The sequence below is a fragment of the Cinclus cinclus genome, chromosome Z (genome assembly GCF_963662255.1).
Source record: "Cinclus cinclus chromosome Z, bCinCin1.1, whole genome shotgun sequence".
Classification (NCBI taxonomy): Eukaryota; Metazoa; Chordata; class Aves; order Passeriformes; family Cinclidae; genus Cinclus; species Cinclus cinclus.
The window spans coordinates 69,222,641-69,249,093 of record NC_085084.1 but is presented as its reverse complement, the minus strand read 5'-3'; the positions used below and the strand labels follow the sequence as shown (position 1 = coordinate 69,249,093).

At 37.5% G+C, this 26,453-nt stretch overlaps 1 protein-coding gene across 1 annotated transcript in view; it reads left to right on the top strand.

The window, feature by feature from the left end:
* The window catches only part of ITGA1 (integrin subunit alpha 1), a 46,732-nt gene extending 28,549 nt beyond the window's left edge, over positions 1-18,183 (top strand). Inside the window, exons 14-30 of the mRNA XM_062513965.1 lie at positions 323-577; positions 1,000-1,130; positions 3,061-3,224; positions 3,425-3,561; positions 4,500-4,610; positions 5,151-5,236; positions 5,459-5,594; positions 6,611-6,691; positions 8,444-8,520; positions 9,193-9,282; positions 10,307-10,409; positions 12,107-12,220; positions 13,801-13,905; positions 15,041-15,145; positions 15,786-15,878; positions 17,267-17,383; positions 18,139-18,183. Of these exons, the coding sequence (XP_062369949.1) occupies positions 323-577; positions 1,000-1,130; positions 3,061-3,224; positions 3,425-3,561; positions 4,500-4,610; positions 5,151-5,236; positions 5,459-5,594; positions 6,611-6,691; positions 8,444-8,520; positions 9,193-9,282; positions 10,307-10,409; positions 12,107-12,220; positions 13,801-13,905; positions 15,041-15,145; positions 15,786-15,878; positions 17,267-17,383; positions 18,139-18,183 (1,950 nt within the window). The remainder of the gene's footprint in view (positions 1-322; positions 578-999; positions 1,131-3,060; positions 3,225-3,424; positions 3,562-4,499; positions 4,611-5,150; positions 5,237-5,458; positions 5,595-6,610; positions 6,692-8,443; positions 8,521-9,192; positions 9,283-10,306; positions 10,410-12,106; positions 12,221-13,800; positions 13,906-15,040; positions 15,146-15,785; positions 15,879-17,266; positions 17,384-18,138) is intronic.
* Positions 18,184-26,453: the final 8,270 nt, after the last annotated feature.

Below are 26,453 nucleotides of genomic sequence, written 5' to 3'. Positions count from 1 at the left end.
AATGGAGTGATTTACTTACAATAGCATCCAAATAGTGTTATGATACTGTGCTTTCCTGTGAACCTCTAATTTTGAGAAATATGCAGAAGCATCTAGAGGCAGAAAGAGAAGGAGAAAGAATGTTATTGCCACATGCTGCTCAGAAAGAACACTTGAATTATAGTTGTAGAATCACAGTTTCTACAGTGCATGTAATCACTTGGAATAGTTTGTAATTGTTCTGTTTAATTCATCCATTTGTCTTCTGGACAGGAGCTCTTAAAAGTCTGCATTGCTGAAATGTTGGTGGAAATTCACAAACTCTAAATCTGTTCTTCCACAGACGAAGTTTGAATATCAGATGAGTCTGGAACCCATAAAGCAAACATGCTGCTCAGCATTAAAACAGGACACCTGCAAAGTTCTTAAGAACGAGCCTTGCGGTGCACGCTTCGGGACTGCGATTGCTGCAGTGAAGGACCTCAACCTGGATGGATACAATGACATTGTGATAGGCTCTCCCTTAGAGGATGACCATCGGGGAGCTGTTTATATTTATCATGGCCGTGGCAAAGCAATCAGTAAAAAATATTCACAGGTATGAAGTATAACTCTGCAGGTTGCCAGCTGCTCTAATGTATGTAATGTTTATAAACCTGTCTTCCCAGCATAGGATGAGACTGTGACTTGACCAGTTGTAATAGCTTCTTTTTTAAATTGCTCTATACTTTAAAATTCATCCTGATTTAACTGAATCTGAGTCTAAATATTGTTAAAGAATATACTTGCATGCTTTTATTAGAAACCTTCTGACATGCTCTGAACAGCCAGAAAAGCAGATATTTTTGCAATCCGAAAATTTATACTGTGTTCATCACCATGGTAACTGTTTTAGGAGTATTGTAATGAAAATTTAAGGTAGTTGAAGAGCCTACACCTTATCTCACTGCGTCAAATACATCTTGACTCTTATAAAACCCTTCAAAGAGCACTGCATTAACCTCTTTACACATTTCACAGCGTATTGCATCAGGTGGAGATGGGGAAAAAGTGAAATTTTTTGGCCAGTCTGTGCACGGAGAAATGGATTTAAACGATGATGGGCTGATTGATGTTACCATCGGAGGCCTTGGTGGGGCTGCCCTCTTCTGGTACGGAGACTCACAGCAACTCTCAGGACAAAATAACTTTTGCTTGTCCATTATAGCAGTGTGACCTGCATGCATGACTCTTTAGACTTCGTAATGTTGTGGTTTCATCTCGTATTTTGACACTGACTGCAAATATTCAACTTTTCACATCTCTCTAGAGGAATGAGCATAAAACTTACTGTATACCTTTATAAATCTTAGAAATCTTGCTAGCCTAGAATGAAGAATTTGTCCTCCTAGACCACCATCAAAAGAGAAACTGATTCCACTTGTGGCACTAAGTAGAATAGGAAAAAAACCCTGAATTTCTCTCTTTTTCACAGTATATTGCATATTATTTTATTAACCGTATCAAGAACAGGTTCAAATTTAAAGGGGCCACTGAAAAAACAGGTTTTATTTCTTAATAGGAAAACTGCAGTTTGATTCCCTACAGAAAATCTGTAAAATTAAACTAAGCCTTCTGCTTAACAGTCAGTTCTTTTTTTTTTTTTCCTAAGGGTATGATTCAGATCTAGTAATGAGCAATAGAAAGAAAAGAAAAATGAACAATGTGATATTAAATCCCTCTTTTCTAAAGCACAACTGAAACTATTTCTGTCTCTGGTAAGGAAATTGCTAACCCAGCTCCTTGCTTTCCCTGTCCTCCTGTTTCACCTAACTCACCTGGTAGGTAATCAAGTTTGTCAAGGCTTGCTACCATCCTCAAGGTCCCTGCTTCATCTAAACTTCACGTAGTAGTTTCTTTCTAAATGTTCCATGTGTAAACATAGTGTGATATCCTTCTCTGCATTGTTGAGACCACAACAAAAGTAACTTTTGAAGAAAGTTACTTTGCCGGCTAAATTTTTCACTGGTTTAGTACACTGACATGCTGCATGTCATGGCCAGAAGGGAACTGAATCAGACCAAGGGATGAGACAGGGATGCATTGCAGGGGCAAAGGACATTTAAAGTGAAACAAACTAGGGGCAAATATTTGTCTAATATTGTCAAATATTTGGCCTGTTTGTATTCTCACAACCTAAGAGATGGCTTGCTATTCTCCACCTTATGTGTAATATTATGTTTATCTGTGATACTTTCAGTTAGAGATCTGGGCCTTCCGTCTCTTTTAAAATGGTTCTGACTCTGAAGAGTTGCTTAAATGGTTTTGAAAATATTTCAACTAGTATCTTTTCTGAACTAGTGCAGCACTGTGGAGAAATCTGTGACTGTTTCCTCAGTAATTCCTCTTTTACTGGTACTAGGTACAGGATATATAGTTAATTACTCTTCTAAACCATTATGTTGCTCTTGTCCCCAGTTCTTCAGAGGCTTTCCCTCCTGAGTGGTAGTTGAGCTTTAACAAATTATCTAGTGCTTTATAGGTTTTGGCTGCTGAGGACATTTCTTTGCCTCCTCTTTTTGTTGCTCACTTTTTGGTTTTCTGTATGATGAGTTCTCTCTGTGATGGCAGTCAACAGGCATGCTGTAATCTCCCTAAATGGAGAAAGGCAAATGCAGACTGAAAATATGCTAGAGAAGTGCATTGCAACTGCCAGTTGTTTTAATAGCATCACACAGCCAAGACAGAAAACATTAAAAAATACATGTCCTCTTAATTGGCACAGCATGGCCAACACTGTGTCTGCTACTGTACTGCAGTATGGTGCCATCAACACATGCCACAGGAATCTCACTGCAATTGTGGATTTTATGTTTCTGTTATTTTCCAAAGAACATCAAGGAAATTATTCTTTTTAGCTGTAAGCTTTCTGACAGTTGGACTCAAATGATCTTAAAATCTTTCCCAACCTACACAATTCCATGATTCTGTGATTCTGTGTCTGTATCTGAATGCTGAATTGTGCGTATTTTATAAGTTCATTCTTAAGTTTGAAAAAATTGCTGCTCTTATTTCCAAGCACTTTCTTTGTGTTTTTTTAAGGTCTCGTGATGTGGCTGAAGTAAATGTTTCCATGCAATTTGTACCTAAAAGCATCAATATTCAACAACAGAATTGTCAGATAAATATAAGAAAAACAATATGCATAGATGCCACAATTTGTTTTAAGACCAGACTAAAGTCAAAAGAAGATATATTTGAATCCAGTAAGTAGATAAGCACTAAGCTATGGAAGCTTTAAGCCATAAAACTCATGCTTGCATGCATTTATTAGTTTAAAAATGGAATACAGCTTTTCTAAATTCAGTATTCAAAGTGCATCTAAAATATTTTGGGAAAAAGGAACATGTAGAGGCAAAGTGCTTCGTGCTATGCTTCATAATATTGATCTCAACCTCCTTTGCAGGTCTGCAGTATTGGATTACCCTTGATGCACAAAGACAGATATCTCGAAGCTTGTTCACAGAAAGCCATGAGAGGAAAATGCAAAAAAATATAACTATCAGAGGGTCAGAATGTACAAAACACAACTTCTACATGTTGGCAAGTAAATCATTTAAAGTATTTTTCTCATGTTGGCACTAGAGTAGCACAAGTATGTATTCCATTAATTGCAAATTGAACAAAAAAATCTGTGTTCATAATTAATCTTAAGAAGTCTACATAAAATTTGTTTAAAACTTATTTATTTATACATGTATTAATGATTTACTTAAATGTACAGTCTTTTTTGCTACGTCTCTGTGTCTGTCTTAAGGAAGAGCCTTCCTCACTTGGTGGAACCAAGCAGCTCTCATGGTTAACAGTTAGGTGTACTCAAAACTCAGCAGGAGCATGTGAGAGAGTATCAGTTTGCATATTGGTGCAATTCCTCCTAATAAAATACAGTAAATAAACTTTTAGGTTTGGAATAGAGAGTATTTATTCACTGCAAAACAGAAGCACGATTAGCAACTGTGAGTATTAATTTGCCCAGATTGTAGCTAATGTGTGGAGTGAATGGAGCTGTGTACTATAAGCTGCCCACATTTAAAATGTTTAGTGACTTCACAGTTGTATCTTAATGCAAAACTAATGGTAAATGATACCCAGAATTTTCTCACCAAACAGCGGGCCTAAGTTTGACTTCACAAAAGGTGATACTGCTGATGCAGTAAGATTACTGATCCTTTGAGCACAACTAGAAGAGAAAAGTCTTTGAGTCAACAATTGAGATGTTCTTTAATGGAACTCTGTGGGACACACTCAGGCTATGTGAAATTTTGTGAAAAGATACACAAAACCTTAGTAAAAATTTATAAAGAATGCCTGGCACATTGAATGTTTCATCATCAACTGCAAGCATTCAGTTGCTTCTCTAGCAAGAATGGCAACAGTGTGACAGAAATATATTTTACCTCAGCACTTTTTGGGTCTTTTTAACCTCCTTAGATACCAAAGTGAATTTCAATAACAGCAGTTTTGTTTTCCTTATTTTCTAGGATAAACCTGATTTTCAGGATTCCATAAAGGTTTTGCTGGAATTCAATTTTTCTGATCCAGAGAGTGGACCTGTTCTTGATAGCAACTTGCCAAATTCAATAGCAGAATATGTAAGTCAGAAAGATTCTGTATCACTAACCAGTGTATTTAAGGCCCACACAAGACCTGAAACTATTGCCACAGACTGGCTAGAGATGGAGAGTCACTGAGCCTGTCCAGGTGATGGTTTCCTCCAAATGAGTATTCAGGAATGAAAAGCTTGATCCAGTGTGTATGTTAACCATGCTGGGGTTTCAGTGCTGTCCATAGCTGTCTGAAGATAGAAGAGAGTTACCAACAATTTTATTGTCAGGTTTTAGGTAGATGGAGCAGAGGAGTGTTATCCATTTGCCTTGGTGGTGCTGCCATCATTCATACTTCTATTAATGCCTCTTTTCAGAATCTAGCTGAATCATTTAGAAGGGTGTGATGAGAAAGCTTATGTTTTACCTGTGCATTTTACAAGATATTGGCATGTTTAACTGGTTAATATTAGGGAAGACTTCTTTTATTATTAAACAGATGGTCTTACATAAAATTAAATAATGCATTAATTAAAATGCAAGTATTTGATAATGTAATAAAATTAGGAATAAACATTATTTTTGCAGATTCCTTTTACAAAAGATTGTGGAGCCAAAAATAAGTGCATTTCAGATCTTGTTCTGATTGTAAAAGCAAGCATAGCTGGAGACAGGTAAGTACACTGGCTTTAATGTATTGGTTGGTATCTGTAAAAAGTTTATATTATAAGATAATAATCTAAGATTATATTTCTAATTACAAAATCATAAATTCTCCCAGGGCTTCCTTTCTAATTCAGAAACAAGGTAGTCTGGAGGCTGAAAGAAGTTTCTCTCTTAATGTTAAAAACAGATTCAATAGTTAAGATGTCCAACATTCTTGTTTTATTTTACAGCTCTTCTCCATTCATTGTAAAGTCACGCAATGATAAGTTCACCATCCAGCTCTCTGTGAGGAACAAAAAAGACAGTGCCTATAATACCAGAGTTTTGGTTCAATATTCTCCAAATATTATTTTTGCTGGCATTGAGGTAAGATTTTTTTTCATATTATCACAGTTATCATAACATATAATGCTAGAGACATATGAGGAAGCCTTTTTATTAAACCTTAGTTTGACTGCTTAGGCATAATTTCAGTTGTTTGAAAGAGATTTCCCAGGGCTGCTCTTCTTGCTTATGCCTCTAAAGGAGTGTATTTAATTTGACAGGAGTGGACTCTTGCCTAGCCCTGTCCATAAAATACAGATGCAAATTTCACAGTGGCAAATTTCACAATTTCACTCAGAAAAAGTGCCTGCCTCTTAGACAAACTTCAGCATTATGAATCATCTGTACATCTGTAGAGCCAGAAAAGCCTTGTACATTATCAGTAGAACTCCTTAGACTATAGAATTTTCCTTTTGCACAAGACTAGAAAAAGCATGATCATGGTAGGACAGGATATATCAGTGCTTGTGTCTACACTACCTCAGACAGCATTTCCAGAAGAGGCCATTTTCCTTCCTGCCTCAGCAGATATGATATGAATATACCTCAATTCAGAAGGGAAACATTTAGAGCTGTTTCTTTTCTGTCAGCAGTCCTGAGGCTGCCCATTAGGAGGAGTCAGTGTTCTATAGCACTGTCTCTGATCCTATTGTAATAATTGATGGAGTATGATTGTGACTTTTATTGCCACATTAGGAAGACATTTACAAAATTTGAAAACTGTGTAATTACAGATGTGTTGATTAGGGTTTGATAGACCCCATGACTAATTTGTGTGATACCCAAATCAGGTAGGCATATAGCTGTGAATGTTCCAAACACTGTAACTGGAAAGGCATAATGACAAGTAATTGTATAAATGTCCATAGATGGAAATTGTCTTGCAGAATTTGTGGCTTCATATTTTTGTTCTAGTTCAACTAAAGCTTTGACTCTTGCAATTTTATTGACAGCGAAAAGTGGCAGTGGTGCATGTGTTCAGCAGTTCTGTGTTGTTCAGTCAGAATTTAAAAGGAATTTGCACAAGGCCATGCTTTCACTGTCCTTTTTCCCTTCAGGATATACAGAAAGATAGCTGTGAATCTAATCACAACATCACCTGTAAAGTGGGATATCCATTTCTAAAACCTGCAGAAGAGGTAAACGGGTCCCTCTGCATGCCAGTTCATCTTGCCTATGATCTTCTAAAGGCAGGGCAGTTCATATCACCTCTGAAGTTCTTTTCTCTTGTGTTGATCCTAAAAACTCTCCATGCATGTTTCCCAAGCTATCCTTGGTATCAACTGCACAGGGCCAGATGGGAAACCATCAGATATGCAGTACCTGGGCAGTCAGATGTGGTACATGAGGATGTAATTGATGCATATTGCCATCCTTGACATTGTCAGAAGGCAAGGGACACACAGGTGGCTCACCTGGCCAGAAGTATCTGTCTCAAGGCTTTCCACACCCTGAAGCCTATTTTAGTTTGCCTAGTTTAGTTATTTTATATATAAAGTCCCTTGGTTGAAGATAGAATAAGGTGTTATGTGGAGGTGCTAATTCAGATCTGCCAAAGTCAGGCATCAAGACCTCACCTCTGCTCAGTGGGGAATAAGAGGCCTTTCCAGCAAGTAGTCCACTTAAAATCAAACTCCATCCTAAGCAGTTCCAGTGATGTCTGTATCTCTTGTTGGAATGGAGAGGGAGCTTTAGTTAAATTAAGGCTTTGAAAAGCCATACTTAGATCTTGATTTTGAATTGGGAAATATCAATTTGCATGCAAATAAGACAATCTTTCCTAGCAATTTCTTGTTTGTCCCTCTGTCATGCACTGGGAGGATCACGAGAGATTTCTTCTTACACTGCTTCCCACACAAACGTTCCAGTTTGTCTCTTGGACTTGTAGGGATTAAATCAGCTGTTACCTTCTTGAAGCCAAATAATTGTATTGTCCAATGCCTCTGCCCACAATGTTCCATTCCCAACGTTACTGTATTTTTCACATTTTCCTTTCATGCTTTGCTTGTTAGTTTGTCTGTAGCTATAAAGCCCTAAATTTAGAAATTTCACACTTTTCTTTGCATTCAGAAATCAATTAATATCTGATTCACTTATAAGCATGCCTAATATATTCCTTCTAAAGCTGCTTTTTGTTTTAAATATAAATATTTAGGACAACTTTCTGTGGACAACTTTGTAATGAAGATTTGTACACAGGACAGGAAAGATAAAAATTTGAGCTGAAAATTCCATACAGTAACAAATAAGAAAACTTTTGCTTCATATAAAATTACCCTTAAGTGTTAGGATATGAGGAAGAGCATTTGGGACAGTTTTCTTAAATTTTGTGTAATTCCAAATTATGATAGATTTGCCCTGATTATAATAACAGTGAGATTGTTTTTTTTCATACCTAGTAGTCTCTCCTTTATTTACATTGTAGACATTTCTTTTTGATATTCCAGGATTTCTACTATATATTAAGTGATATTCCAGCAGCCTTCTACAGGCAACTCATCTCCACTGCAATAGCCAGGCTTGGAAGCTTTTTTCTCTCCTCATTAGAAGGAAAAAAGAGGTTTTGATAAATTGCTTGTAATTAAGAGCTATTGCCTTCAATTAAGAACTATTTAGCCATGTGTTTCTAATACACTACATTTTTTTTCTTGAGGTTTGTGAAAAACTGAGGCTTCTGTTTAATAAGTGATAACTATTGTATTTCCTTCTTGGTTGGGGCAAATTCCAAGTAGTGGAGTCATTCAGATTCATAGAAAACTGGTAAAATATGAATATGAATTTTAACCCTAGATAAAAGCAAAAGTTTGTACGTATTGTTGTGTTTTATATCAATCCCTGTTAGGGAGGGCATTTTTTTGCTTTCAAAATGTGTAATCTATTTCTCTACACAGATTTCCTTCAAAATATCATTCCAATTCAATGCATCCTATCTCCTGGAAAATGCTACTATTCATGTATATGCAACAAGGTTAGTTGCAGTCTTTGTCTTCTGATTTATTTTTTTTAGTAAAGCTTCACGGTTTTGTGTTTCATAGTAAAACACAAGTGACTTCTGAACTCACAAACAGTTAAATTTTCTGTAGAGCTGGCACCCTTACAGATGTATTCAGTCCAGCAGTGGATTAAGTGGACTAAATAGTTGATACTCTCTACAGCCTTAGAGTTACAAGTGAGTCATAATTTCCAGCTGTTTTACCTTCAGCAAAGGTTTATTCTCCTGGAGAATTACTGCATACTTAAGCATGAATCACAGTTAACAAAAAGCTTGGCCTTCAAAGAGTAAGAGTATTGCAGAAGTTGTCCCTGATAGGATAAAGGAATTAATTTGCCCTCAGTGTTTTCTGTCTGTGCATAATCCAGGGATGGTGTGTCTTTTAATTGATCTGTTTTCACTCAGTCACCTCAGTCATCTGTAATTTTAACAAAGATGTGTTCTTGAGCTGGGGCTGGTGCAGTATTCAAATCATTAGTTATTGGAAATAATATTTTTATTTTATTTTTAGAAGACAGTACTTAACTGGAAATTAGTAGTATTCTTTCACACCCAGAGCTGCAGTTATTTCATTTTCTAAGTTCCACTCAGTAGTTGTGTTGTGTCTGCAGCAGCCTGATTTGAGTGACATGCATTGTTTTGTTCCAGTGACAGTGAAGAACCACCTGAGACCCTGAGTGACAACAGAGGACATGTTACAATTCCAGTAAAATATGAAGTAGGATTAATATTCGTAAGGTATTGACACTTCTCTGTACTTTACTTGCTAGCACAGTAAATTGCAGGTGTACAAAGAATATAGTATTGCTTTGTTTTTGAAATGTGTAGAGTATCTACAGGCAACAGCTTCCAGGCTCATAAAGTGGGAGCACAGGTTTCAGTGAAAAGATAAGTCATGAAATAATGGAGCAGTTACTGCCCCTAACTTGATGAAATTCCGTTTTATTTTTTAAATTTGGTCTGCAGTTTGCAAGTACAACAGCAGCTTTTTCTTGGCTCCTGTGCTTCGCTATATTCATTTAAAGGCATTTCAGGGTACATAAGAAAGCAAGCACTTCCAGCTTCCTGATGGCCATGGATCTGTATCACTATAATGTTGTGTGGTGTTTGATTTCCTTCTTCAAAAATTAGCCCTAAAGTTAGGTTCTTGGATCTTTGGTTTTTTAAGTTCAGGCTTATACTTTAATGCAGGTCTTGTAGTACATTTTATTTTCAGAAACAGCCAGAATTCAGTTACATTCCATCCCTGAAAAGCATTCTGTTTATTAATGGTAAACAATATTTTGTGGTGTGCAGGTGTGAATAATTAAGCCAAATTTATTTTGGATGCATTTCATGGTGCACATCCAGCCCTTGTTTGTCCTATAGGGAATAAGGCTGAATTTAGAACATGCTGTCTGTGTTCCGTTTTTGCTTGACTCTGTCTTTTACAGGATCCTGCCTGTTTCACATGTCAATGCCCAGGATAAGGGATTGCACAATCAGAATATGGACAGCAAAATCAGACCAAATTTTGGGAAAAATATTTTCTTTTTTTTTTTTTGTAGTTATATTTAAACAAAAAATTCTAAATGTACATGGGAAAAAATGGGGCCTGTTCAGAGAATAGAGCAGTTGAACTTCAGTGGATGCAGCAGTGCACTCTTAATTGCAAGACTGATCCTGAAATCCATGAAATAATTAAAATACCTCTATTATTAACTCCTAGGAGTTTTTATGAAGTTTGTGTGCTTACTTTTTTGTCTGTTTTTTTAACCCACAGTGTTTTCAAAGAGCACCATGTTATAATTGCAGCAAATGATACTGTCCCTACTGCTATTAACACAACAGAGCAGATCGGGGATGAAGTTACTCTACATTATAGGGTAAGAAGCAATTAAAAATGTATGACATATGTACTGGTTTATTATTTTTTTCCATTTGGTTTGAATTACTGAAATAGCAGGTATATAATATGTTAAACCCTCTACATGTATATTTTGTGCTTAAAACCTTTTTTCCCTTCCTTCCTTTGGAATACAGTGAGTTAGGTTTCAGATGGTCCATCTCCTGCAGAGTAGTTCTGGGTTTTTGACCTTCTATCCTCAGCTGGGAAAGAGAGTATGCCCTGGTAAATGAGAACCCCTGTTGCAGGTTACAACAGCCATTTCCAAAATCTAGTCAGGTTTATAATAGGCAAAATGCCATGCTCAAAGAATGTGGTCTTCCTAGTTGAATGGATACTGCAAAATAAAATCACATGGGAAAGGTATTTAATGGACTCTGCTCCTGTCATTTCCCTGCTGGACCACTACATCAAGCTGTAGAACTCCCAAAATAAGGACATGGACCTTTTGAAGTGGGTCCAGAGGAGGGCCTTAAAGATGATCACAGGGCTGGAGCACCACTCCTGTGAGGACAGTCTGGAACAGTCAGGGCTATTCAGCCTGTAGAAGAGAAGGCCCTGTGGAGACCTCGTTGGGGCCTTCCAGTACCTAATGGGAGGATTCAAGAGAGCAGGAGAAACAGTTTTGACAAGGACGTGTAATTATAGGACAAGGAGGAATGGTTTTTGACTGAAAGGGTAGGTTCAGATTGGATATTATGTGGAGAAGTTGAGGATGCCTTATCCCTGGAATTGATCAAGGCCAGGTTTGAGCAACCTCTTCTAGTGGAACGAAGGTGTCCCTACCCATGGCAAGGGCTTAGAACTTTAAATTACCTTTAAGGTCTTTTCCAGCCTAAATCAGTCCATGATGCTATGATTCTGTGACTAAGAGTCCAACCTAAAGTTGCAGCAAAACTGAATTTAGTTATCTTGAGAGCATCCTGCTTCCCAATGTCAAATCCAAAACTGAACAAGGGTCCTATGTAAAAGTATAAACATCTCTAAATCAACTTCCATCTGTAAAAAATGGGATATGGTAAAATTCTTGCTCTCACTAAATAGCAATGACAAAAGGGTTTTTCCTATTCTTTTAGGCCACTACAGTGTTTTACTCAGATACCTTTTATTTTTGTCTACTGTGAATGTCTAAGGCATGATTAATCTAATTTGCCAATCATTGTTTTCTAAGTCAAAAAGCTGCTGGATTTCAGAGCATACTATTTACGATCTTACAAAGTGAAACTCCTCTTTTCCAACAGATAATCACAAATACTCACCCAGGAGGAAAAGTTTAAAGGATTATTGAACATTTATTAAGGTTGTCCGCTTCAAAGATGATATCACCAATTCCCCTGCCAGCAGTTCCACCTAGGTAGTTACCCAATCCTCAACTACAGCAGACCTTTCCAGAAAGAGCTGCTGCTTACAGATATGTCCAGTTGTCTTCTCAGAGAAAACAGGAGAGAGGAACAGATGAGCACAAGAGCAATTACCTCAGCACACATGAGGAGGAACCAGCAGGAGCCACCACTGATACAGTGGCTTCTCTCCCATATAAAGCACTTTTTGCATAACTAACTGTGGAAATGTAAATACGAACAAAAGAAAATAAAAACAAAGGAAAGGAAAAAACTCACAATCAAATACTAACAAAATGAGGAAAGTACTAGTCAAAATATTTTTCTTTTTTTATAGATTGAAAAAGGTGAACACTTTCCAATGCCAAACCTCACACTGCAGATCTTATTTCCCAATGTAACAGCTGCCAAAAACACTCTTCTCTACCTTACTGCATTGTCACATTCTCAGGTAAGATAGGAATTTCTATTTTTATGATCAATTTTAATTCTAAATTTTTGTTGTAAGGAACTGAAAATTGCAAACATTCGGGATTATGCATTGCTTTTAGTCTAAATAACAAGATGCTATTGTTTTAAGAGTACGTGCAGAGGTGCATAGGAAGACAGAACAAATTTTCATAAAAGGAAACAAGCAGATTTAAAATGGTGTTGAACAATAGCTGCACTATGACAAGGCTAGTTTGTTATATTGTAAGTGTAGAGATATCCAGACTCAGATATGAGCCTCATATTCTCTGCATTGTCAGCTGTGATTATTGCAAATGTTCGAATCCTGCTGTGTACATCTAGAGCCCAACCTGTCATTTCTCTTCTTCTGGGTGCTGAAATTACCTTTGGAGCATGTCTGCTCTCCAGCACTAGCAGTCCTCTGGCTTCTTCCTTTTTTGGGGCACTGAGACACCTTGAGGGGGATGGTAGTTTTGTGTTTCAAATGCTTTTCACTGCAGTCCTCATTTGAGTTTTTTCCATTTCACTCCTCCAGTGCAACTGACAGAGATCACAATTCCAACAAATTCCATTATCCTAGATCTATAGATTTTACAGCTAGAGCTATATCAACAACTATGTGGCTAAAGAAACCCAGCTATCACTAAGTGATGACCTAAACCACCTTTTTTCTTCTTTCATTCAGAGACATATACACGTACACCACCCTGCTTATAATTTCACTTAATTTTGAGGTGTTGCCCAACTGAAAAATAAACCAGAATATATGAATGCATGTTCAAGGTTCATTTTTAACACAAAACAAATATCAAATTAACTAAAAAAACCCCCATATTTAGAATACATAAACAAAGGTTTGTCTGTTCTTGATTTCCTTTCCCCATTATTGTCATTCCTAGTCAGTCACCCCATTTGAGATGCTTGCACATAAACTCAGTAAATCTTGTTTTTTCTAAGACAAATTTCATGACCTGCTAGCTACACTCTAGTGATAGCAGTGTGCCAAAGTGCATTACAGAGGATTTGTAATCCTTTTCATGCTAGCAATCTCACCAAAGGATTTCCTAGCTCCCTGTGGAGCAGGCACAGAGATCCAGCAGTGCTCCCAGCATGTGCTCCACCTCCCTGGATATTGCAAGTGAGGATTCTGGATCCTCCACTTAACCTGCTTGTCTGCTTGCTAGGGCGGAACCTCTGTGGCTTCCCATGCAAAAGCTGTTTATCTCATTTAATAGTCAACTCTTGCTGGTTCACATAATGGTCATCTTGCAGAAAGGTCTTGTTTGCTTGCACAGTTGTTTAAGCATAGTGTAGGTTAAATAATCTCATGAACATTTCATGTGCTGTTTGAATAATAATACTTCAATACATATACGTCTGAATTTCCTATTCTCCACTTTTGCAATATACTGTTTTATTTTAGTGGTTAGTAAACATTATAACTGTTATTAAACATTTAATACTTAATATTTAATATAATTTTATATTTAATATTACAAATGTTGATCTGTTTCCAGATAATTTTTTGTAGTAGATTACATATCCAGACAATAAGAACATTATTTGTATTTCTGCTTACAGAATGCCATCTGCCATACTAGTTACCCTGTAGATCCCTTAAAGATTGGTACTGGGAAACCATTTGTGTTGTCAAAAATAAAAGAGCCTACAAGGGATACAATTATGGTAAGTCTAGTCATAGTACATATTCACCCCAGATATTAATCCAGATCTTGGAGCTGAGTACTTCTGAAAAAGATGTATAAAAGCTGCTCTGAAACTGTATCATTTGGAAAGTCACTTTGTTTTAACAGCTTAGAAAATTTTTCTTTGTCCACTAGAGTTTGGTCTTTATTTGGCTGCAAAACTCTCTGTGGAACTGAATTTAGATAGTTTGGGGTTTAGTTTAAAAATATGCAAATAGCAATAGCACATTTGACAGCTGAATAAATTGTTACTTTGTTTCCATTATAATTAATAAATAGTAATATTTTCAATGCTTCTTATTTCCCTTTCAGCTTCTATAGACATCCAGTAGAAAATTCATTCAAATGTGATCTGCCAGATTTTCCATGCAACTGTAATTGATGATCCCATTTGGAAAGGACTAGCTGTTCACATTTAGATGAAAGAGTTACAAAGGGATTTTGCTGCTGTAGTTATGTTAGCAAGTCAGGGGTAAGGTGTCCTCAGCACAGAGGTACAAGTGGAGTTTCTGGTGCAAATGAAACGATGTCATGGGAAGAGTATTTTGCCATGTTTATCATCATCTTTCACAGTGGTGACAAAGGTTTAGCCTAAGTGACTGTTTCTAACTTTTTACAACATAATCCTGGGATACTCACAGCTAGAAAGTGATACTACAAAGTAAAGATACTTGAATTTTCATCCACACATATTTCCCTGCTTGAGAGATTCAGATGTCCCAAGATTTGAAAAACACTGCAGAGAAGCCATAACTGTGTTGGTAGAAAAATGCTTTTACAAGCTGTGCCTCCCTTAGGAGTTCTGTGATGACTTTTGCTCCATAGCTGCAGCAACAGATTCCTCAGGGCTTGCCAGCCTGCAAAAACTGAGTCTATTCTACCACAGCATTAACATCTCAACCTCTTTTATATACTGCAGTGTAGTTTTTACATATCAACCTGTTGTATATACTGCAGCGTCATTTTCACATAAAAAGCTATGGCAATTAATACTAGTAGGTGTCATAGCAAGTGATCTGTATACATAGTAGTTTACATAGTGAACTACATATATAGTAGTTTAATGATGTGAAAAGTCTCTTCCTATTTACCTCATGCTTGTCCCTTTTAAACAGGACTGTGATACATACAGCTGTGCCTCTATTAATTGTGCCCTGGTCCCATCTGACATATATCAAGTGAATGTTTCATTGAGAGTGTGGAAACCTACCATCATAAAAGTAAGTAAATCCTATTTGTATTCAGAATATTTTCAGATTTGAGAAACTTAAGCCAATGTTTCTAATGTCTATTAAAATAGTGTCTTTCATTTTCTTAGGTGTCCCCTTTAGTATTTGAAGTAGTTTTTTGTGCTGTTTTAAAATTTCCAAAAAACTGTGTCACATGCACTTTCTTAACCCTAAAGTAAATACTTATAATATAGCAGTAGTTTAAAACCATGGTAAGAAGACACCCCATACTTTGTATTGATGGTCCTTTTTTAATGGCTACTTATGCATCCACAAAGTCTAACCCAGCAAATATAAGAAGGAACACATATTTTTTTTAAGTAAGTCTTAATTTATGAAGATTTCTCAACTCTAGGAAGGATTTTTTTATTAAAAAAAAAGCCAGGAGAGACAGCAGTATTCCAGAATTAATTAATATTTCTTTGAATTCTCAATAATCTACCCTTTCAAAGCAGTATTGCTGTCTTTCAAGCAGTAATATGTGTGCTGAAGTTGACATACATGAGCAGTTTCACTGACTTGCATGCTTTTCAGCATCCCCCAAAGCATTAAATTTTCTTTCACCCTTGTCATCGTTACAAAGCTTTCTACTAGAACTACCTGAACCATAGTAACTACTATCATCTTTCAGGCCAGTATTCACAGCTTAACCCTTGTTGTGAAAGCATTGCTTAGGAGTGAGAACTCATCACTGATTTTGAGAAATGACCATCAAAAACTGGAGGTAAGAGCATGATAGTCAATATATTTGTTCTTCATAGAATTTGTTGTGCTGTGGAATCATTCATTTTCATCCATTACTAATGAATTGTTTGTTACCTTTAGTAATGTATTATCCTACTCTAAACAGAAATGATTTCGTATTACAGTAGAAATGTCAGAATTAGTCAGGAAATAACACCAAAAGCCCAGTACCCACCAATGTACCTAGGTAAGGATAAGTACTATCTGAATTTTTTCTGCTTGCTGTAATATAAATACTTCCTGCAGCTATGTAAATTAAAAATATAATTAAAATTCTTTAAGGAATCAATAGTGTTTGAAAATTGCCTGCATCAATTAAAATTGATTGTACTTTATATTCTTTACTATTTCCTTATTATTTATTTCCACTTTGTTACCCAGGTATATATTTGAAACAGGATCTTTTATTTTGCAGAAGTTCACTATGATTTTCTTAGATAAGGAAATAAATAACATCATAGTAGTGGTGTCAGATAGAAAGAGAAATGTCTTAAATTTTGTTAGCAGTATTATTCATTCTTTTAAAACTCTCACTTCCAAGCATTTATAGTGTTTAAACATTGGCCTTTTGTGATAACTTGTACATGGAGCAGCTTATTTACTACAATGTCCTTTTCTTTAGGCAAAAGTCTTATAATGAGTTGTAACTGTTAATACTCCAAAATTTAGAAAAGCAATATTCAGTGTGAACTACATCTTGTACAAAATATTTTTGAAAATGCAAAATCAGAGGTCCATTGTTAGCTGGTTTTGTATCTAGAAATTTCTTTTAAGTGATAGATTAAAATTCAGTCCAGGAGTGAAAACAAGGCTGAGAGTCATGCAGATAATGAGAGACATGGATTTCAAATTAACCCTTTTTAGGCGTGTAATTTTATGCTTACTATTCTGTTCTTCAGTGCTCTATTTAACTATAAAGTTGGTCTCTAAAAAATTCTTTAGTTAATTCAAACTCCTAAATGGTCACATCTATTCAAAAGTTAATATTACTTCAGTTTACACCAGATATGCCATGTTTAAAACCAAATTAGTATCTACACAGGCTTTTACACTTATGCTTACCTCCATCTTTCAGGAAGGCCAGCACTGAGTGAGGAAGAATGTACTGCAGAAACTCCTTAGCTTATTCCTCCACTGCTGATGCTTTGGGTTCTGTGTCCTTTAAAACAATGACTAGTGACTTGTAGGAGTGGAAAAGCATTGTGTAAACACAGCCTTTCATGATGGAGATTAATTCCTTCCTACTAATTCCTGTAGGTAAAATGAGGTGGTACCCTGGAAAATCACCACGTACTGATCAATTACTGCTGTGTTTTGATATTTTAAAAGGACAAATTATTTATTGCTTATGTTCTGAACTCTTTGCAGACCATGATTAAGATTTCCAAAGAACACCCACCAGGTACAGTTCCCTTATGGGTAATCCTCCTGAGTATCTTCGCTGGACTGTTGATTCTTGCACTGCTTATATTTGCTCTGTGGAAGGTAAGCTGTGTGTCCTTGTCTTCAGGAGCATAAACGAATATGCTTAAATTCTCAGTCATTTCTTTTTCATAACTAGAACCTCACAGACAATAATCTTATCTAATAAGCAATATGAAATCTTGAAGAAATTACAAAATAACTAATTATACTGCATTTTTCTGATGTGGAGCAAACAGTGCTACCTGATTGAAACCTGCATTGGCATTATGTTAGTGAAAGAAAAATAAGAAAATATATGAGTAAAGATTTACTAAGGAATTTTTCTGTCAGCATTGGCTGTAACCTTTATGTACTAGGTTTTCTCTGTTGTGCAAGAGATGTTAGGCCCTGTAATGTAAGTCTTGCCACAAGTGGGCACTCTTCTCCAGGTGAAATATTTTGTTCATAATTACATTAGAAGGTTACAGCTTATAAATTTCTACATGCATAATCTCTTGAAAATGTTGACATTATAAAATAAAATATTACTTATTCAACTGAGTAACAAATATTACTATTAAGCACTTTAACCCTTGACAATATGTGAGCAAAACAATGATTCAGCAATCACTCTACTATATATTAACTGTACTTAGTTTTTCCATGCCAGGAAAAACAGTTATGATAAAATATTCATTAACTTTTTACACCAATCCAAGTATTAAAATAGTAGTAAGAACTATGAATGTAACTAGTATTGTTTGTATACTTTGAGCAGTTCTTAGTCATTTTTTTCTTTTAGAAAATTTAGAAATTTTTTTTTTCCTTTTCTGCAGGCCGGATTTTTCAAAAGACCATTAAAGAAGAAAATGGAGAAATGAAAAAAAAAATCGCAGAATTTTTGCTCAGGTCTGCCTCCAAAATGTTACTGTAAAATTATAAACTTAGATGCAGTGGTTACAATGCTTTATAAATGCTGGTGCATAGAAAAAAACCCAAGAAACAGGAAAAAAAAAAAAAGAAGAAAATCGAGCACATATGCAAAGGAATGATGAAAAAAAAAGAACAATTTTGCAGCATTTTTTGATCTTCAAGAATATACCTTTAAGTGTTACTCATTTTTGAAGAGTAGCTGAGTTCAAAGTTTTTGAATACGGAAAGTTTGTAATCATATTTTTATACAGCTACGTATGTGGAATCATTTTTCATCCCAGTTACACTACAGGTCTGCTTGTATGTAGCAATCCCAGTCTTTTTTATCACCTTATGATCTTCAAAAGGAAAATGCATCATTTTCAAAATTTCCTCCTAATGTCAGTTTTGTGGAAGCAGATTGTCAAGTCACAAGGCAGAACATGTAAACTTTGAGAATGCGCCAAATACTCTGTGATAGCTGATGCAATGGAAACTCAGAAGACAGAAGAACCTCCAGAATATTGGGTGAAAATTATTGAAATACCCTGGATTTCTCTTTCTGTTCATTTTATCATGTCCAGCTGAACAAAGAATACTCCAAGAAAGAGATGTTTATGGTCAAGTGGACCATAAAGGGTTGATCCATTAAATCACATAAGTGTTTGAACTTGAAATATATTTTTGGGAGGCCTAAAAATGCGCAAATCATTCAAGTCCATCTGATTGCACACTGTACTCAAATAAGCAGGGGCATAATTGTATCTGCAAACTGAAATGTCCATATTTATGCAGAAAATGTTTAGAGGCACCCTGAAAGTTTGACTCTTGCTGTATATCTTGGAGTAGCCAGCAGGGTGCTTTCATAAACTTGTCACTGTAAATTTCTCATGTAGCTATTTAATCCAATTAATTTAGAGTGTACAAAATGAAAATTATCAAAAGAGCACAGATAGGAAATTCAGCACTGGCAAGCTTCTTCTAATATTATAAGTCACAGCTCATCTTTACTACTTAGGAATTTAAGAAGTGATAAAGCATTTGCATACTAAATAAGCACTTAAAATGATGTTTATTTTGTGTCAAAGATTAAAAGTTTATATGAGAATACACTGAAATGTAGATAGCAAAAGGTTTCTTTAAGAATTTTTTCTTTCTATTTAGGTCATTCAGTTTCTTTCTTTCTTTCATGCACTTGTCTTCCTCCCATGAGGATCTCTCCCTGGGGCTCATGGCTGTGCCATGAAATTAAGAGCTTCCTGTGTTTCTTGGAGCTACATGAAATTAACAGGAGAAAAAGGATGCATGCTGGCAAAGTGTGATGCTGCCTCAGCATGACTCAGTATTGATTGCCAGTAGATCAGGAAATGCTGAAGAGATGTTCTAAGTTCTGTAAGACAAACTTGCCAGAAAAGCTTTGCTTTGCCGAGGAAGCCAGTATAGTGATAGCTTTAAAAAAAAATAATAAATTTTATAAAGACTTATTTTTCAAGAAGAGAATATAAAACATGTTGAACATGCTGACAAGTAAAACTCTGAAAGTGTGCCAGAAGGTGCTTCATTGCTTGAAAGATGCTGTCACTCTTCAGTACCTTTTATTCAGTTCCTAAGTTAGAGAAAGTAGTTCTGGGAAAATAGTTCAGTAGAACTGGGAAAGGCTGACTCACATGAATGCAACAAGTAGGACTGAGTTTGAAAGTGTTGGCAATTTCTCCTTGTGTCTGTGGGAAAGGTGGTTATTTCATAGCAGCAGTCTGCTGAAGGTAGCAGTATGACTCAGAGGAGAGGGCAGAGCCCTCCGTGGGAACACTGTGGGTGGCTGTGCTTTGCAGAGCCTGGGAGATCTGCTGAGGCTGTGGGACATGGTTGCTGTGTTCATCTGGACAGCTGGAAGGGCATCCTGCCTGAAGTGGGTCTGAGCACAGAACACAGGAAAGGAAGCAAAACAGTGATGTAGAGGAATTGTGGGTCGAAACCCTGCTTCATTCATTGTGAAAGAAGCCAAAAATCTATTTGTTCAACTGTGAAGATAAATTAATACAGTGGAGATTTCAGCCCCAAGCAAGACACAGGTTTTACTTTAGGAAAATGTATTAATTTTCGCATTTGTTTGAAAGATGTAAATAGCACTTGTCACCATAGCATTTGAACACATTGGAATTGTATTTTTTTTTCTCACAGAATCTCTGAAAATAGCATAGCAGTGTTGTTAACCTCTAATGAGCTTGTAAAGGAACAGAGTTTTGAAGGAATTGTGACTCACCTATGCACACGTAGGAAGTCTGTGGTAGCACAGGAAATACTTGTATTTATTATTATTCATTCAGTTTGTTAACAATTAGGCTACTTCAAAAAATTACTTACAAGTTGTGTAAGACACGCATCATTCTTATGCAGCATACTTTTAAGTGTTTCACTAATTAGTTATGATAAACTGTTAACAAGAGCTTTTCATTTTTCCCGTGACATTTTATATTTTATTTTAAAGCATCTGCCTAACTGAAAAATATATGTCAAAAGAACAGTCTTATTTCCCTAGATGAAGACTATGCAAAAATAAATCAATAGTATTTATCAATGTAGAGTATGTTTAAGATCAGTGTTTCATTTTAGACTTTCTTTGCACTCTAAAAGCAGTAATAATCTTCATATAACCACATCACTTTCCTCTTTCATGATGCTTTCTCTGTTTTCACATTTCTCCTATTATCATGTTTTCAATTATAGTATCTATTTAAAAGATAAGTATACATACATATAAGTATGTCAAGGGGATAGCACTATAGCACATTATTCTTACACAATTCTTAGTGATTAGTAAGCTCGTTATTTTTATCCATAGTAGCCTTTCCACACAGCACTGGAGGAGCAGTATTTTACTGCTTTTCATGATGTACAACAGAAAAAACCTACTGAAAGTAATATTGCAAACCTCAGTAACATCTCACTTAAATTTGTCAGACACCAAAGATACCAGAACCTAATTTTCATGGAACCAGTTTTATTCCAAAAATATACACATTGGGGTTGTAATGTGATTCTAATAACTATGAAGATACATATTTTTATTGAAACAAAAGTGTTTAAAAATTAATAATAAATTGGGTGTGCAACCAGAGATTAGGCAACTAAAGGATTCTGGCCCACCCAACTCAGTTCCTAACTTCAGCACTGAAGTAGGTAATTTAGTGGGAATGGACAAGTTACTTTTCTATAAAGCAGGGATTCTCCGCACACTCCTGCCTCAATATCAGGTTGTTCTAGAGATTACTGATCCCATACATGATTTTAGAAGGCTTAGGGAACAGCATTGCTCTGTTAGAGCAATCTTCTTGAGCAACTCTTGTGCTCTGTGGGCAGTTCCTTTGCTTTCTGGTTTCACTCTAAGTCATTCCTATGAGCCATTAATACAGACACCACCCACATACCCTGACCCCTTACCTGAGCCCTTTAGTACATATCCTGTGCTGAGTAATTCTGAGTATGGTGTTCCTCCTTTTTCCTCTTCTTCATAGCTTGAGTCAGGGGAATCCACCTTCAACTGGAGCCAAGGGTTTTCATCTCACCTGGCACCAAGAGGCTGGAGTTAGGGTCATAGTCATCTAATAAATTCCACATAATCTAAATGGTTAATTCCTTTCATTACCTGTTGTATAGATGATGACCCATTAAAAAATAAAAGCAGATAATCAGAATGTACTGCTCTTAACTATACCACTTAACAGGAATAAACGGGGATTTACATTTTTACTTTTTAAGAAAACCACAACATTCTGCACAACATTTTATTTTTCCTGTAAAAGTATTCCATGTGCTTTATTGATTAAAAAGGAAACTAAGACTCTAACAAGTCTCCTGTGTAGTTTGTTTGCTTGTTACTGATGTAAGAATAATACTAAGTCATCTCAGTACCTAAAAACATATTCATCTGCCTGTCAGTAGAAGGGCATTTTAGAAACAGCATACCATCCAGGGAAGCTTGATGTGGTCAAACTGTCAGAAATATATTGTCATTAGATTTATGGACTTCATGCTTATACCAATGTTTGAAAGCTTTTTAGAAGACCATATAACTTCCCGGCACAGAGTTTTTTCCATTACACTAAATAGAAGTTGAAAGACACATTCATTCATTCATTCATTATCTAACCCTTCTTCCTGTCCAGCGATTCCTCTGTACAACTTATTCCTGTAACCCAAGTAGTTTATGGTCTTGCATAATTATAAATTATTCACATGAACTTCCTTAAACCCAGTAAACTTTTGTATCAAAATTCCTAGAAGACAAAGTTTATATCTTTTATATCCCCGTTAACTTTTAGAAAACATTACAAAATATGTAATAACTGTTCTCTCATGTGAGACTACTTTGATGCTGAATCACAGTTCTCTAATGGCAACATCCTGCCTAGTCATGGGGGAGTGCTTATCAAATAAACTACTCTGTATGTATCTGATCATTAAGAGTTTACTGGACATTGTGTACATGGAAGTATTTCAGTGAAAATCGGGGGGGGGGGGGCTGGAATCCATTTTTAGTTTTGTTTGGTTGGTTTAAATTGCTTTTCAGTGGAATTAATGAATAACCATAATCACTTTCTCACTGCACGAAGTGTAACATGATGTGTGATTTTCACTGAACTGGATTATAATTAACTGAGTTTATCAGAAGCAGGCTAGCACTCCACAGTTCAGAAATAATACCATTTCATGGGGTGGGTGGCCCTGTAACAATAGTCATAAAGATTAAAGTGTTGATGAAGTTTTCAGTACAACTAGCTGATACCACAGTTTAGACAGCACAACTGGATTGTGTTTTAAAAAGTGAATGATAAAATGAGCTATCGTAAGTGAAATCATGTTTTAGTTAGAAAGACTGAGCACTGACACCTCAGAGATGTCAGATATTCATGCAATTTTAAAAAGTGAGTGAATGACCTCAGAAAGGCAGATTTTGATTCTGACTCTAGCACAGTAGGGCATAGAGCTACTCTACTGCTTTTCCCTATTTATGCTCTTACCCTTCTGACCTTCTTTTCTCAGTTTCTGAGCATTCTTAGAAAGGACAGACATTCCTCAAGGGCTCACTGAATGTCACATCTCCTGGGGATTTTCAAATAAATAGGATAGGAAGCAGAAGCATTCAAAGTAGATTGAATTTACAGATCTAGCAGGGCAGTTGTCTTGGCACAATTTGTCCATCCACTTCGCCCATTCTTTCATTTCCAGTGGTGGTGAAATCGCACTTCTTGGTTATGGTTCAGCTTGGTTTGATACTGGAAGTCAATATTTATTGCAAAGTTTCACATATCTGGTTCAGTATTACCTAGAGTCCTTAGATTTATTCATATTCAAGGTATTGTTATTCTTCCTGGGGTAAAGGAGTAGAATCTGATCCTCTGGTGAAAGTTTCTTCATGCTGTTTTCCATTACAACACATTTTCACTCCATCAAAATGATTAAGATGAGAAACAGAGGATATCATCAGCTTTTCCTGAAGAGCGTTTGAAATTTAACAGTTCTGTGACAGTAGACATAGTCTGAGAAAAGTAAATTACTTTCTGTCATTTTGGAAAACACACAGAGAAATCGTTCTCAGTATTCTTTTCTCATAGTCCAAATTAATTGCCATTAATAACTAACTTTCTTGGATGTCTCACTGACAAAAGCCTATTACTTTGGCCTCGGCCATCCTACACTGTGCCAGTATAGATACTGTTGCATCTCAAAACTTTCAGGGTTCAGCTAAAATTTCCAATGACCCTGTTAGCAGGGAACAAAACTGAGTTCTGGTGATGAAGGTTTTGAACCTCTCAGGAATCCCACAAACTACTAAATTTCTTTTTGCTGTTTATTTGGGGGAACTGCCAAAATTAACTCAGAGTACTGACTCCTATATGTAATGAATTCCAGTATTTGGAAAATTACCCATATCACCCAGCCAACAAATATTAGAAAGTAATATATGCCTTATAACATGCTGCTACAACATAGTTCATAGAATCATAGAATCATTAAGGCTGGAAAAGACCTCCACAGTTATCAAGTCTACACTTTGACAACACTATATCAAACAAGCAACAGCACACAAAGTGCCACATCCAGTCATTTCCTGAACACCTCCAGTGATTCTACCATCTGCCTGGGTTGGCCATTCCAATGCTTAACCATCTGTTCTGTGAAAAAATTCTCCCTAATTTCCAGCCTAAAGCTCCCCTGGAGCAGTTTGAATTTATGTCTTCTGATCCTGTCACTGGTTCCCTGGGAGCAGAGGCCAACCCCCACCTGGGCACACCATCCATCCAGGCAGCTGTGACAAGTGATAAGGTCACCTCTGATCCTCCTTTTCTCCAGGACAAACACCCCCAGCTCCCTCAGCTGCTCCTCACAGCACTGGTGCTCCAGAGCCTGCCCCAGCTCCACTGCCCTTCTCTGGACTCACTCCAGCCCCTCAGTGTCTTTCTTGCACTGAGGGCCCAGAACTGGACACAGCACTCGAGCTGTGGCCTCAGCAGTGCCCAGCACAGGGGGACAATCCCTGCCCTGCTCCTGCTGCCCACACTATTGCTGATCCAGCCCAGGATGCCATTGGCCTTCTTGGCCACCTGGGCACAGCCTGGCTCCTCTTCAGCTGCTGTCACCAGCACCCCCAGGTCCTTTCCAGCCACTCTGTGCCAGCCTGTGGCACTGCCTGGGGTTGTTGTGACCCAAGGGCAGGACCCGGCACTGGGCCTTGTTGAACCTCACACCATTGGCCTCAGCCATGATCCAGCCTGTCCACATCCCTCTGCAGAGCCTTCCTGACCTCCAGAAGATCAACACTTCCATACAGCTTGGTGTCAAAGCAAAACTGACCAAGTGCACCAAACTGCTTGCAAAGATCATTGATAGAGATATCAAGCAGAACTGGCCCCTGGGGAGAAGAGCACTAGTGACCAAGTAAAATCGACAAAAGGTGCAACACGCATACCTTTGCACAGGCCTAATAACACAGTTATAGTCACATGAAACCAGCACTCAGAGGGGGCATGCTCTCTGTCATCACACGGCCCGTGTTTCATGACCATCACACCAGCCCTTCATGTACAGAACTTCCAGATTTTATTCCAGTTTTTGAGGGCTTGCCTGTTTGTTCCCCCCAAGACAAATTTTCTTAGAAGGTGAATAAGGTTTTTGCAAGATGGTAAAGAATGTATTATAAAAACATTAGTAACAAAAGGAAGATGGAGGGAAAACTCCATTCTTTATTGGACACATTAGGGGAAATATGGTTACAAAAGATGAGGAAAAGGCTGGTTGGTCATTGTGATTCCCATGTACAGGAAGGGCTGGAAGGAAGATCTGTGACTCTCCAGGTAGGTCAGCCTGACCTTGGTCCCAGGGAAGGTTATGGAACAGAAAATCTTGGGTGTGATCACATGGCACTTACAGGACAGCCTGTAAGGGATCAGAGGGATGACACCGAGCCACCACGGATTTAGGAAACGCCTGACCAACCTGATCTCCTTTGGTGATTTGATGGATGAGGGAAAGGCTGCTGGTGTTGTCTACCAGGATTCAGTAGAGCCTTTTACACTACTTCCCATGGCATAGCCCTGCCCATGCCGGCAGCCCATGGCTTGGAAAAGAGCCTTTGCTGGGTTAAAAACTGTCTGGAAGGCCAGGCCCACGGAGTGGTGGTGAACAGTGCTGCGTCCAGCTGGGGATCAGTCACTGATGGGCTTCCACAAGGCTCAGTACTGGGCACAGGTCTGTTCAATAGGTTTATTATCTGTTAAATATCTTAAACATCTGGGTGAGGAAATTGAGTATACCCTTACTAAATCCACAGTCTACACCCAGTTGAGCAGCACTATTGATCTTCTGGAGGTCAGGAAGGCTCTGCAGAGGGATGTGGACAGGCTGGATCATGGCTGAGGCCAATGGTGTGAGGTTCAACAAGGCCCAGTGCCGGGTCCTGCCCTTGGGTCCCAACAACCCCAGGCAGTGCCACAGGCTGGCACAGAGTGGCTGGAAAGGACCTGGGGGTGCTGGTGACAGCAGCTGAAGAGGAGCCAGGCTGTGCCCAGGTGGCCAAGAAGGCCAATGGCATCCTGGGCTGGATCAGCAATAGTGTGGGCAGCAGGAGCAGGGCAGGGATTGTCCCCCTGTGCTGGGCACTGCTGAGGCCACAGCTCGAGTGCTGTGTCCAGTTCTGGGCCCTCAGTGCAAGAAAGACACTGAGGGGCTGGAGTGAGTC